General features: G+C 43.0%; 2 protein-coding genes, 2 non-coding genes and 2 pseudogenes across 5 annotated transcripts; 5 read left to right on the top strand and 1 right to left on the bottom strand.

The window, feature by feature from the left end:
* Positions 1–92: 92 nt before the first annotated feature.
* On the top strand, positions 93–1859 carry LOC125521454 (small ribosomal subunit protein uS10-like). Its single transcript, XM_048686504.2, has 3 exons — positions 93–330; positions 417–530; positions 1551–1859. Exons 1-3 carry the CDS (start codon positions 204–206, stop codon positions 1691–1693), a joined length of 384 nt encoding a protein of 127 aa, XP_048542461.1. The 5' UTR covers positions 93–203; the 3' UTR covers positions 1694–1859.
* Positions 668–753, top strand: LOC125526084 (small nucleolar RNA SNORD36; annotated as a pseudogene).
* LOC125526085 (small nucleolar RNA SNORD36) lies at positions 858–941 on the top strand. Its single transcript, XR_007291550.1, has one exon. It is a non-coding gene; the product is annotated as a small nucleolar RNA SNORD36 (small nucleolar RNA).
* LOC125526082 (small nucleolar RNA SNORD36) lies at positions 1118–1197 on the top strand. Its single transcript, XR_007291548.1, has one exon. It is a non-coding gene; the product is annotated as a small nucleolar RNA SNORD36 (small nucleolar RNA).
* On the top strand, positions 1371–1445 carry LOC147957599 (small nucleolar RNA SNORD36; annotated as a pseudogene).
* Positions 1860–2672: 813 nt separating the features above from the next.
* LOC125521455 (lipid phosphate phosphatase 2-like) lies at positions 2673–9911 on the bottom strand. Of its 2 annotated transcripts, XM_087535983.1 has the most exons (11): positions 9813–9911; positions 9524–9617; positions 7844–7984; positions 7123–7182; positions 5319–5540; positions 5131–5218; positions 4942–5051; positions 4719–4812; positions 3484–3672; positions 3318–3377; positions 2673–3230 (listed from the first exon to the last, which is right to left on the bottom strand). In XM_087535983.1, exons 5-11 carry the CDS (start codon positions 5532–5534, stop codon positions 3010–3012), a joined length of 978 nt encoding a protein of 325 aa, XP_087392109.1. In that variant the 5' UTR covers positions 5535–5540; positions 7123–7182; positions 7844–7984; positions 9524–9617; positions 9813–9911; the 3' UTR covers positions 2673–3009. The 2 variants fall into 2 exon arrangements, with proteins under 2 accessions (XP_087392109.1, XP_087392110.1); XM_087535984.1 differs by having other exon boundaries at positions 5319–7182.
* Between the last annotated feature and the right edge of the window lie 4368 nt (positions 9912–14279).

The following is a 14279-nucleotide window of genomic DNA, read 5'->3' as shown; positions in this document are numbered from 1 at the left end:
CTATGAATATTGACCGGGTGCATGTAAAATCCCTGACTGTGGCTATAATTGGATTTATTTCTTGGTCATGTTATTAGCATTAGATTTAGAGCAAACCTAGCGAGCTCCATCCCCAGCGCCGCCGCCGCCTCCTCCTCTGCGCCCCAAACCCTAGCTCGCTTGCAGCGCCGCGGCCTCCTCCCTACCATCCTCCACCGGCAGCCATGGCGACGGAGCTGGCCTACGCGCCGCCCATGAAGTCGGGCAAGCTCGGGTTCGAGGGCACCCAGGAGGTGCAGCACCGCATCCGCATCACCCTCTCTTCCAAGTCCGTCAAGAACCTCGAGAAGGGTGGGTGCCCGCCGATCCCTTTCCTTCCTTGTTCCCCGTTCGCTCCCGCTTTGTGCGTCTCCGATCTGACGCGTGTTGCTTCGCAGTGTGCTCGGATCTGGTGAAGGGCGCCAAGGAGAAGCAGCTCAAGGTCAAGGGCCCCATCCGGATGCCCACCAAGGTGCTCAACATCACCACCAGGAAGTCCCCCTGTGGAGAAGGTACCCACCCCCTCTCCCCTGCTTGATCCCATTTTTATTTTGCCTACATGCCGTGCATCGTATCAGGTCCTGGTAGTCCATGTGAGTAAGGATGTGTCTTATGGTTTGAATTGCCGTTACGTTGATGGTGGTGTGCTGAGCAGAGGATGTGAAACATTTAGACCGCTGAGGCCTCTCCGGCCTTTGATGATCTAAAGATCGAGCTTTTTAAAACTGATGCCTAGCATGCCATCAATCAACGTACTGCTTTGTTCTTGTGTATCTGAGATGCAGCTCTATTACAGTGGTAATAATGTAGAGTAGTTGCATATGAACCGTTTGTCAGCTGAGCACATGATGTTACAAGGAGATGCTACTGAGATGTCACATCGTTGAGGTATCTTAAACCGAGCTTTTTAAAACTGTTGCTTGCTTCATTCGCTGCTAAGTTAGATTACGAGTATCGTTCTTGGTTGTTGGTCATCCTACATATTTTGGTCATCTGTTTCTCAATTGAAATCTATGGCACACTGAATCTAGCAGTGGTCCTATCCACGGCAGTTGCTCATGTGCGATGTTGATTTTCTGTTTATGTTTTATGATGGGCTGGTCAGATGATGCTAAAACAACATATTCCTGAGATTTTCTTCGAGGAATACAAAATCGAGCTTTTTAAGACTGATGGCTAGCCTGTCTTATGATTATTTTCTTCTTTGCACCTGTTCCTTCTAGTAGGAGTGTAGTCCTCTGCACGTTTTTTTTAACCTGTACCACATGATTGTCGCTTATGGTACAATTAGTTTTAACAATTAAACATCTTATCTTACCAAGAATGAAGCATTTGCAGTTAGTAGATGGGCTGAGCAAATGATGATGCATATGATTAGTCTGATCCATTTGATGTTTCGAAATCGAGCTTTTTAAACCTGATGCTCAGCTCATCACAAATCAGTTGTCTCTTTATCTTTCTGTGCATTTTTCTTAAAATAAAATTTTGAGAAGAACTCATTCTAACTACTTGTTCTTGGTCTGCTAAAACAGGTACCAACACCTGGGATCGGTTTGAGATGCGGGTGCACAAGAGGGTGATCGACCTCGTCAGCTCCCCAGACGTCGTCAAGCAGATCACCTCGATCACCATTGAGCCCGGCGTTGAGGTCGAAGTGACCATCAGCGACCAGTAGTTATGCTACCCCTTGATATGTGTCTTTAAATCCTTTTACAAGGGTGGAGAGACACCAGCGTACCAAGATATTTTTGAAACTTTCTGTAGTATGAGAACTGGGTTTTGTATGACTAGGTTCTTTGCTTCGTGATTCTAAGTGCCTACTGTCCTAAATTATCTGTCAATTTTCCTTGTTGCCCTGTTGTGTGTGCCGGGTTGAATGTTTATACATGGATCGCTATTTATCTATGAGATTTGGTAGCGTTTCCTTGATATCTTCAGTGATTTGTGTTCGACAGTGTGGAAGAGGAATAGCTGCGAGTAAAATGGTCCCAAAAACCTAATCATGATCGAACATATGGCAATTTTCTGCATTCAAGCATGCCACAATTCTTACAAAATTGCCATGGCAACTTTAGGTGGTTTGGCATGGCAAGTTTGGCTTTCGCTAGGACAAACGCTCCCGTTCCAGATGTGGTCTGAGTAGGAATAGGCGCTTCTTCAAACTAGAATTACCGCATTTCTATCAGCTGGTGCACAAGATTAGAGAGGAAATTCAGTTGTGGAATTTGGCCGGAGCTGGAATTCCTTTTGACCCTGGCTGAGTGTACTTTTGTACCTCCTTTTGTTTTGTATTCCTCTTCTTCTTTTGCACCTCCTTTTGTTTTGCCGGTGCTTGCCCTCCTGGGCACTTATTTTTGGTCCTGGTTCTTCTCTGATCAATGAATTTGGTAGCAATTTCTGAATCAGATGTATTACATTGAAATATACAAAACAGCAGCAAAATTTGGTACTCCCTCCGTTCGGAATTACTTGTCGCAGAAATGGATGTATCTAGATGTATTTTAGTTCTAGATACATCCATATTCGAGACAAGTAATTCCGAACGGAGGGAGTAGTACTTAGAGAATCCCTGCATGTTAGCAAAATTTTCTGATTATACATCTTTGGATAACAAACCAGTTTATCTGAGCAGCCAATCAATAGCACAGGTTGGATAACAAAACAAAACAAAGCAATCATATATACATACTGCTTGCTGAAAAAGCAAGAAATAATTAGTGCACAATGTCCTCACCCACTCCACTAGCACTGACTAGGTAATGTACCACGCCAGATCCTCACTTGCCTAACCATCCAATCAACCTCTAACAAACAAATGGTGAACAACACAAACGCACACATACATACAAAACACCAGCAGGTCAATAACACACCAATCAAACCAAAGTGTGATGAGAAAAACAGCTCCCAGACAGCCGCCTGCGACGTGCATCGAAAACGTAAGCCCACGGACGGTCGTTGTAGTTAGGGTGTCGCCGGATCCTTCCACTCCTAGTTTTCATCATATTTTAGGGCGTCTCTCAGGGCGACCCCACCCCGGCCTTGCCCTTCTTCTACCATCTCCTCCGTGGGCCGCACGGCGTCTCTCAGGGCGATCCCACCCTCACCTTGTCCTTCTTCTACCGTCTCCTCTGTGGGCTGCACGCTGAAGGAGTTTGCTGCAATGCCCGCCTCGGCTAGCTGGAGGGTGTTGTACGCGTAAGGCCACAATCCTGCAATGGAAATCAGTACTTGCTAAGTATTTTATCACTGAGAAACCACGGAGGACTCAAAACTCGATTGGTAAAAGGAGGAGGCACCATCTGCGTCGAAAGGATATGGGAAAAATTGCAGGTAACAGAACGAGGACACTGTGAGACCTGCAAAGGGCAACAGGAGAATAATTTTTTTTATTAATCAACTATGGGCGTCTAGAAGGTCATCTGTATAACTAATTTACGCAACAACGACAAATGGCAGACAAACCTATGATAGCTCCTGCAAACACATCTTGCCAGTGATGCCAGTAGTCATCCACCCGAGAAACGGCAACGAGCGCAGCAGTAAGTAGAGGCAGAACAATGATGCACAGCTTTGCGATATGGCCTTTACGATCGAAAACTGCGATTTTCCCAGTTAAGTACCACGTGAGGAAGCCCAGGCCAGCGAAAGACCCTGGAATAGATTGATTATTAGCACAAGGTGAAAGAAAACAGGTTATTATACTGACGGTCTAGTTAGGTGATCTAGCCACAACCTATTTGATGCAATTGTAACAACACTACAACATATATAGATTGTACATGTGGGCAATAAAAAGACTGAGACCCCCAGTTTTGATACTGAATTGGCCTGAAAACTTATTGCTTTTACCTAGAAAAAAATGCTTTTGATAGGACTTGCATTTCACCACACAGGGCATGTTTTGGACGCAACCTTGAGACAAGGCTAAGGCTAGGCCAATTTTGTGGGGTCCCTAATCAAACACATGACCTATGTGCATTGTCCATTATAAGATATACCTCCACAAAATGGTACACATGACAAACCCAATGTTTTTATGCTCTGGAGTAGTTCCAGAACTAGTTACCGCACAACTACTACACCAAGCAGCAACCAAAGCATCTAAACTGAAATGGGGCACTTCCTGGTTCGCTGCCACATCGCACCAATGTAGCCAATGCGCCAGGCTGTCTTATGCCCAATTGTGGCCTAGCCACCCATCAGAGTTCCCCTGGTTCAATGACTGCCACCAAGGCCTTGTACAATGCAAGGTGATTAGAGACGTGCTTAGGAAAATAAACCAAGTTTTTCTTAAGCACCAGTGCTTATTTCTACAGGAGGGATGCCTAATTAAGCATCTAGCCTCTACAAATAAGCAGCAGTGCTTAAGGAAAAACTGGTTTATTTTTCTACTAGGCACCTAGCATTGTACTCCCTCCGTAAAGAAATATAAGAGTGTTTAGATCACTACTTAGTAAACAACAGGTAGAGGCTAACACAAGCCAGCTAACACAAGCAGCCCAACCAACCGCAAACAACAGGTAGCCATCACTTATTCCCAGGTCCCAGCACGGTTTGTGTCAACGAGGATTATCATAAAGATGTAAAAAACGACTTCAAGTATGTAACTGGGTTTTAAAGAATTCCATAGGCATAGCTGACCAAATGCCTGACACCAGTATTACCAATGGAAACATTAGGTATATTAAATGACTTACATGATGAGTGTCCACTTGGGAAGCTCTTGTGACCTTCCTTGATGACACTCTTCTCCCCATGGCACAGAACGCCAGTAGTGACATTATCATAAAGCTGAAAAAGAGTCCTTCGATGAGTTTTGGTTAATATGGACTCCATAGATGATAAGAACTGAACAATGGGCAGGTAAACAAAGATGAACTTGTGACTGGAAAAAGTGAAGTTCTTGGCTAGTAATCTTACATCCTTTCCATCTGGGAAACAGCGCCAGAAGAAATCAGGACGCGGTCGGCCAACTCCATCCTTAATTGCATCAGTAATCACTGCAGTTATAAGCACCGAATAAAGAATACCTACAAAAATATGTGTTTCGAATTATTTCTTGTACATACAATATCAACATATTCATATGCCTAAGAATATGTTAGATACCCAGTATGCCATGGTGCAAATCATAGAAATTCTTCTTCTTGAAGTAAATTCCACCAAAGATGGCAAAGGGTAAGACAATTCCAATGACCTGCAAATCATGTGAGTTCCAAAAATGGGACTATCTTTTCGAATGGCACAAAAATGATGTAAACAATGGAAAGTCCAAAATTAGCAGCACAAGAACACACCGGAACAGCCCAAAAGGGCACAGTATTGCCCTGTAAGGGATATCTCAAGTCAGTCATCATGTCCTTCCCAACGAAACGGTGAAAAGGCTCAATTATATTCAACAATCCATCTATGACAGCAAGGAGGACAAGTATTATCCAGTCATACATGTGGAGTCTTGCAATTTTGGCCCCATGGGACTTTATAGTGTAACAGCTTAACTGGATATCCGCCATTATGTCCTATAAATAACAAAGGGAGCAAGACAAAGAATTGTTGAGTAAAGTTGCAATAGTTACAAGATAGACTGGATGTAATACAGCTATGATTAATTAAACTAGTCGTCAACCCGTGCGTTCGCACGGGCTAATATATTGATAACGCTAACTATGTACAAACTTAAACAAACAATACCATTAACATATTGATGCGATTATCAATAAAATTATGTTTACAGTAAATTATGCACCATTTTGCCATAGCAAGATGCAGGTTTGTTGAAAAATGCACAACTAACACTTTTAGAAAATAAGTTGTTAGTCGAGAGCTTGTACAAACAGGGAAATTGAAGTTCAGAAATATTTACCTATAACCGAACAACACGAAGTGCAAATAGTAGTGCAAGTACATTCTTATACTTGTTATGCTGCAATGTTTAACTATCAGTACCATAACTAATAAAAACCATATGCCGAGGTAGAACATGTATGCTTAGATACGATTATTATTTTGAGGAGCATAAATGAAAGCTTAATAAATAAAGCATTTTTATCTGCTAGTCCTTCAATTACTCTTATGTTCTTCAAATTCAACCGAATAATTTTACATATTATATGTGAAATGTGAACATGATATAAATTGTTGAAAAAAAGAAGGAAGAAGAAGGTATTGCAAAAAAGGCAACCTTTTGAATAGCTCCAGACCTACAAATTTCAAATTCAGATGTAATACAAAGATGTAATTTAGAAACCTCAAACCGAACTAAACTGCATATTTATACTATTCGTTTTAGACTGTTTGTCTTCTGCTTTTCTTCTAATACGTAAAGCTTTTGCGCTGTCGCAAAAAAAGTCATGAGCAAAACTATCTGGTAAACAACAAATAAAAGATAAGTGTAAGCCTACAAAAATAGACCAAGAAGACATAATACTTCTAGTTCTAAGAATACATTAGACAGCTGAACACCTAGTAGCACAAATCACGGTCATGTTGAAAGCTTGCCATTCTTCTAAACCATATCATGACCCTTGACAACTTACAATTCTAATCACCCTAAGAGACTAAAAAAATGGAAAACACAAAAAATACTTTCAATAGTATCATACAGCTGAACACTTGTAGTCGTATAAATCACACTCTTGCTGATGACCTTGCAAAGCTTGCCATTTTTCTCACACACGTAATGTACCCCTAGCTATGTCCAATACTCCTCATCTGTATCTGAATCGAATTATTTTCTGGGAAAAACAGTTGAAACTAAAATGCCGCGTGAAATGACAAATTAAGAAGAATCATAAGAGAGCGTAAGGTATTAAGTATACATCACAAATAGTATATAGAGTGCTTCAATAGAAATAAAGATTGTATGTTATATAATTTAGAAGATCACAGAACCACATACAATATTATCTAGATTAGCCATGCTGGACTCTCTTCTATTTGTAGATGAGAATAATGCTCCATGTCTGGTGTTGCAACAAAAATATCATTGGATCTAAAGGAAGGAGAAGACCAAAAAATACATAAAAAGATAATGTTTGAGAATCACAACTACTGGCACATATAGTGGTGAGAAATTAAATTATCTGCATTGTCAATTATTACCTCTGGAACAACAGAGCCATGACCAAGGAACCCTTGCGAACAATAGAACCAAGAGCAAGCCTGAAAAATCAAAAATATATTAGTAATACTTCTATGCTTCTAGTAATATAAATCCTACTACCCCACTTTGTTGCAGACACCGTAGGCTCGATAGCATGCCATACTGTTATGTTTAGAACTCCCATCCTTCACTAATTCCAACAGTTAGAAAACAGTTTTGCTAAATGCAAACTTGGCAAAAGGGGAGATCAGAGAAACTGAATTCATCTAATGACAAAAATAAAAAATCTAGGAGATGACACTAAAAGTTAATTACATTAATTGGCAGTAGTAATGTTGCACTCAGTCTAGTTTTCAGGGCAAAACATGAACGGACACACGACTATTAGGGTGTTACTACTATCAATTTTTTCTGTAAAAAATTCAAACAAACAGAAAGGATTACACTTGTCCCGCTCTGCATCAATTAGCTGTTGAGTGCTACGTGACACTACCATCACAGACAACACAGATCCCTTCTTGTTGTATGCATCATCTCCTCCTTCCTGCAGTGCTGGACGCTACACCGATGGTAGATGGGTGAGAGTTTCCATTACATATACAACTAATTTGTCCCTTCCCCGACATGATTGATACTGCACGTTATCCCATCTCTCACAGTTAAGCTCAAATTATCTAGAGAAAAGATTTAATGGAGAATCGATTTTAGATCATGGTGCACCTTTCTCTTTCAAGTAACTGTCGACGCGGGTCGTAGGAGGCTGTCAAAGCGCTAAAGCTCGTACTTGCGTCGGCGGCGGCCACCTTCTCTCTAACACGCTGGTACACATGCTGCTGCGTCGCTTACTTTAATCCCGCAAGTCTGCAACACCATGGAGCTCCCGAGAGTTAGGGATCTGCAGAGCACACACGTGTCCTTCATGATTGATATCAATCTATGTGAAAACTGAGCCGAAGTAGACATTTACAGAGAGGGGGCGGATTCCTACCTAGGAAACGGGAGAACGGGGGCAAACATGGACTGCTGGAGGGATGCAAGTACGATTAGATTGGAAAGACCTAGGAGATCGGATGGTAGAATATAATTTTAACTTTCTGAGAAGACAAACCATGGAGCTTAATTTGTGTGGGCCTACAAAATTAGCTTTTTTTTCTTCTCACTATAGATTAGATATTTTTGGTATTAAACGTGGAGCCTCTTGTGGGCCCAAAAAATCTGTTTTTTTCCAAACAAATCAGTTTTGGTCCTATTTTTTTTCTCTGGATTAAAGATATAAACGATGGAGCTTTGTGTGGGCCTACAAAATTAGCTTTTTTTCCTTCTCACTCTAGATTAGATATTTTTGGGATTAAACGCGGAGCCTCTTGCGGGCCCAAAAAATCTGTTTTTTCCAAAAAGAATCAGTTTTGGTCCTATTTTTTTCTCTAGATTAAAGATTAGATCTACACCGTAATAATTCGGTCCCACTTGATTAACGGTTCATAATTACTGATTAACATGAGAATTTTTAGGGAGTCACAAATTAGTATAGGTATAGATAGATAGATAGATATAGATAGATAGATAGATAGATAGATAGATAGATAGATAGATAGATGAAAGGTAAAAAAAGAAGCCAAAAAAGGATTAAAAACGAAAACAGGAGCACAATACTTGCATTTCTGATGAAGACAATGTTATTCTGTTTGACTGGCTTCTGTAATAATTCTGTGTTCCTATATTTCCTCAGTTTACTTGTACACACGATGCTCCTAGAATTCCAAATAACTTGCAACCTTGATTGGAAAATGATCATATGTACAGGCTATAGTTTCCAATCATCAAGGAGTGCGCGAAGCGTGGGCATACAAGGTTGCCATGACCCATGCCAAGATGGGACAGGTAAGTTGTTCAGCAGTTCCCTTTCTCCCGCTCAGGTGCCCTTCTGTATCGACGAAAATTCTCTCTCAATACCGGCGAACAAACTTGACTAGATGTACCAAAAATCGCCTCCGATTACCCCATCCTAATTTTGTGTCCAACGGTGCGCAAACACGTACGTAGCTACTTGCTACTCCATGGGCAAACAAGCAACTTTGGGTCCCCAAAGAGTTGTCAAAATCGGAAGGAAGGAAGGAAGGTGCTCCTCCAAGCCTAGGCATGTTCACACATTCTTGTTGAATACTCCCTCCGTCTGGAAAAATTTATCCCTCAAATTGATGTATCTAGCACCAAGTTAGTGCAAACTTTTTCGGAGGGAGGGAGCATAAATTAACATATTTGTGTCGTTGTAAAACCATGGACATTCTTTGCTGGCAATTCGGCAATATTTACTGTAGATGACAAGTCAACAGCATGGAGATTCTCTGCAAAGCACTGGTACTAAGAGGAAGATTAGGATTTAGGGGCGGGCCAAATAACCTGGAATTCAGGGGAGGAAATCAAGCTGCTGCCGTGAAGCTCATGGGCGCGTCAGCCCCGTCTCGTCTCGTCTCCGAAGCTCCTGCTCCTGCTCCTGCACCGGGAAAGCACGCCTAAAGAAATGCGCCAAGGACCCGCCCCCGCTACTGCCACGCCGCCGGCAAGAAGCAGCAGCCCCGCCACCGCGCGCTGCCGGCCAAGCTCGGGCTTGCTCTGCCTGCCCCGCTAGCGGCGCCCTGTGTGCAGAGAGAAGAACGGAGGGAGGGAGAAGAGAAAGCGAGGGACTCACTCATGTAGTCCGGCCGCCGGCGGAGCCCCAGATGCGCGCCGCCGCGCGGGTCGTCGGGAGACGAGAATCGATGGGGGGCTCGGGGTGGGGGAAAGTATCCGGGCCGTCTACCAAAGCATCCCCTGCTTATTTGCTTTCTTTAAGTTGATTGTTTTTTTTTGTTCTTTTTTGAGATAGCTACCCGCTCATTCCCAGCGGTTTTAAAATTTCCCAAGTGGACTACCTCCGTCACGATTTAGAAGGCGCGTTTGAAAATTCTCTGGGACCTAGGTGGTTATCTATTGGTTGTGAGATGGGCTAAAAAATAGCATTCACACTATGCATGCATATAGAAATAGTATATCGGAGTACTAATTAGCTATTAGAAATAAATACAATGTGCCCTAAACCTTGTCTATTGTGGAAACGCACGCAAATTTAATTGTGCCTTCTAATCTGTGACGGAGGGAGTACTAGACTTCACCAATACTCCACGGATGACAAATTGTTTATAAAACAAATTTATCCATCTACCATCGAGTCGGATGTGGATTTTTGGAACCTTGGTCTAGGCACACCCGCTTAGAAAAAAAACAATTTAAAAATAGTAAAAAAATATCTAGGCAAAATACTCGGATGTGCCGAGAGCGAGAAGGTCGGGCTTCCTTGAGAAGATGATCATCCTCTTTCGAATTATATGGATAACAGAGTCAGTTCTCACTTTTATTACCTTCATGAATGAAGAGACACACTTTCCCTTGAAACTGTAACTGCTCGTATCATAACAAAATAATTGGATTTGCTTCCCCACTTCCTCGAGGGGATTCATACATTGAATGAGGATTCCTACTATGGTACAACTGATCGATTCATTCAAATAAGTGAAACCAGTAGGGTGAGTTCTTCTCGTGATTGTAATAAACCCGCTTGTGGCTCTCGCCACTTTGTGGGTTGGTGCCGTCCACCTAAGCCATCCCATGTGGTTTCGCTACATACCAGGGTTTGTAGCTTGTTTGATGATCGATGATTTAGCTGTGGAAGCATGCGCCCGATGAGAGCATGTGACATGCTGAATATATGATTTTACTACACATAGAGGTGAAGATAGAAAATCAAAGCTGACTCGCAAAAATACTTCTCAGAAGCAAACAATAGTCATGTAATGCGGTGGGTCAGTGTAGCACCTTCATGTCACCATACCCAACCAATAAATACCAGTCTCCCCCATGCCTCTCAACTCCAATTCCAATTTCTTATCTCTCATGTCTCCCAGTTCCAATTCCAATTTCTTATAGCAATGAGGGGTTATCCATATATCTAGAGAGTGGAGAGCAACTATTTTGAATTGTGTAGGCTTGAAATGCACCGGGAACAATTTTACGGAAACAAGGCTCTGTTTGTTACAATAGTTTATGTCGCCAACCTCATTTGATGGAGGACTTGGTGCACCGATGGGGAGAGACCTTAGCAGGCCAGCAACAATAACAGACATGTACAATCCTTGCGACAAGGTGCATTGACACTCTGACCCGACATTTAGACATCTCTCCACCTGAGGTCACACCTCTTCTCATTAGAGTATTTTTTTTGATTGGGTAGAATATAGATTGCCATGTGATGCTCTTGTTTTTTCTAAACACGAATTGGGCCACTTGCTTATGCTAATTGTCTGCCTAATTGTGTCTACTAAAAAGTAACACTAATTAAGTGCCCACAGCGTGCTTAACACATAACGCAACAAGAATGAGCATCGATCTTCTATGTTGGTGGTGGGCTCTCCCTCCATATGATCTCGTGTTGAGATCCATACTTGAATCGTTTCATTTAGGTTGAGCATTATATTTAAAGCTTTTAATTGAGAGCTGTTGTGTCCCTTACCTAGCTTGCATGACACCGAAGCAAGCAATGCTTTCTCCTAGCAAGAATTACATGCCATTGGAATTAAATTTCAAGCAGTGAAGTTTTTCCTCTCGACTAGTTTTATTGAAGCTCAAGTCAAACCTCTGTTGGATAAACATCTATTCTAGCATCGACTTCTTATGTTCTTAACAAACAAGCAATGTATTGGATGATCATCCCCATTGTAAAACAGAACATGACACCCCTTTACATAGGGGCTCAGGAAGGCGTTATACTGGATGTGTACAATGAGCTAATAAGACTTCATTCATATTTATCTATATGATCCGTCGTAGTTTGTTTTTTCATAGCAAACAGATGGCATGATTCCCAAGGAAAGAGTTGTCGGCATCTCGATTCAAGAAGCTAGGGAAGAATCTAGACGTAGATGTGCTGAGAGTGAGAAGGCCAGTCTTCATCGAGACAATCTTCCTATTCTGAATTATATGAATAACAAAAATAAATCCTCACATGTATTAACTTCATGAGTGAAGATATAAACTTTCCATAGATATTATCACCACTATCAACATAAAATAACTGGATTTGTTTCCCTAGTTCCTTCGGGGGATTCATACATCAGATGAGGATTCCTATAAGGGTACAACAGATCAATCCTTTGAAATCAATGGAACCATTAGGGTGAGTTTGTTGGGTTCTACGGTAGGGTGCGTCGACTACAAATTAAAATTTTCCTACGCGCAGAACAACCAAGAACGTGCTACGGGAGATGGATCACAGTTCGTTACCACTAGACGCGCAGTGCCGTGCAGCGGAAAAAGAGTTGGGCGGTGCGTTCACGTGGATCGTCTCCTCCTCGTCCGATCTCCCTCGTACAGCCGGTAGTCGGTTCCCATGTACAGATTCGCCGGAGTGGCGCAAGTGTACCGCCTCTAACGATATCCGCGCGTGCAGGAGGGACGTCGTGCGGCGGACTGCTAGGTCTGATCACACAACCGGCGGCGAGTGGAGGTGTCTATTCGCAACACATGCAAACCCTAGTGACAACGCCGAAGCGATCAATCGCGTGAGTGTGCGGCACCTCCACTTTATATAGGCGTCCGTCGCAGGCTCAACACTTGGGCCTTGCACGGACCCTAAAGCCCATAAGTCTACTCGGCCACAATCCGAATAAAGCTCGGATCACATCCGACCAGTGTCCTCAGATCCGACCTCGTAGACTCCTTCCCTTAAGCGCGCGACCCCTTAGGTTCAAGTCGGCTTGGACGTAGTTCGGATCACCTCCGAACTGCACAGTCGGTAGCGGCCTCTAGCAAGGCATGCCGAACACCAAACAGACTATGTAGCTGGTTAGGAGAACCTGTACATCATACTTCCATTCCTTTTGCCACACGATATATGTTGTCGGGCTCAAGGCGAGTCTGTCATCCTTGTGCTAGCCCGACCTCTTTCTCGTTCCAGTGATGCATTGCCGACCACAAACCGGATTATATCATAATCCTTGTCCCTTGGCCATGCTTATCCTGGTCGGATCACACGACGGCCCCAGAGTATATTTCTCCTGATCGGAGGGGCAAATCCCATCTTGCTCGACCATGTCTCGCAGCATGGTTCTGGACAAACCCGAAACCTACCTTTATAACTACCCAGTTACGGAGTAGCGTTTGGTCGGCCCAAAGCAAGTCTGTCACCATCCCGAGTACATGCGTCAGCTCTGGTCTTAGGACACAGAACATATGTTGTACTCGAGACTCACAGATGACATATCGCTGCGTCTCATAGTTGGGTCTGTCTGACTCGGACCTTATCTCGACTCGGATCCGACTATGTCGAATCTGACCAGATCCTTCCAAGTCCATATTATCCGGTTAGCATCCAATGCTCCATGGCTAGTGAGACCAAGCCATCGACCGTGTCATATGCTAGTCTAGTTGGCAGAGCGTCCACACAGCCCTTTTGACTAGGGACCTCTTAGGACAGTCATCATACAATGCATAGTCCCACAAAGAAGTCACGTACTTGTCGATACACATCATTGATAATGTCCAAGGACTATCTTTATTCATAAACACATAGGAAATATCATCATACATGATTGCCTCTAGGGCACATCTCCAACAGTCTCTCACTTGCACTAGAGTCAATCAAATAGACATCGAATGTCCATAGCTCTAACGTGCCCCTCATGCTTGGGTTGTGGAAGTGGCTTAGTCAACGGATCCGCAACATTTGCATCCGTGTGAATTTTGCATAACTCTACATCACCACTCTTTACGATCTTTCGTATCAGCTGATATTTCTGATCTATGTGTCTAACCTTGTGGTGATTCCTCGGCTCCTTGGCTTGTGCGATGGCACCAGAATTATCACAATAAAGGTCCAACGGTTTTACCGAGGCTGGGAAAATATCAAGATCATCCAGAAAGTTCTAGATCCAAACACCTTCCTTTGTAGTTTCACAAGCCGCAATGTATTCGGCTTCTGTAGTAGAATCAGCCACTGTATCTTGCTTGGAACTCATCTAGCTCACTGCTCCTCCGTTCATGACGTACACGAATCCGGACTGTGATCGACAATCATCTCTGTCGGTTTGGAAACTAGCATCGGCGTAACCCCATACGACGAGCT

Source organism: Triticum urartu, chromosome 7A (genome assembly GCF_056163025.1).
Source record: "Triticum urartu cultivar PI428250 chromosome 7A, HENAU_Tu73, whole genome shotgun sequence".
In the NCBI taxonomy this organism is placed as follows: domain Eukaryota; kingdom Viridiplantae; phylum Streptophyta; class Magnoliopsida; order Poales; family Poaceae; genus Triticum; species Triticum urartu.
This window is presented reverse-complemented; position numbering and strand designations above follow the sequence as displayed.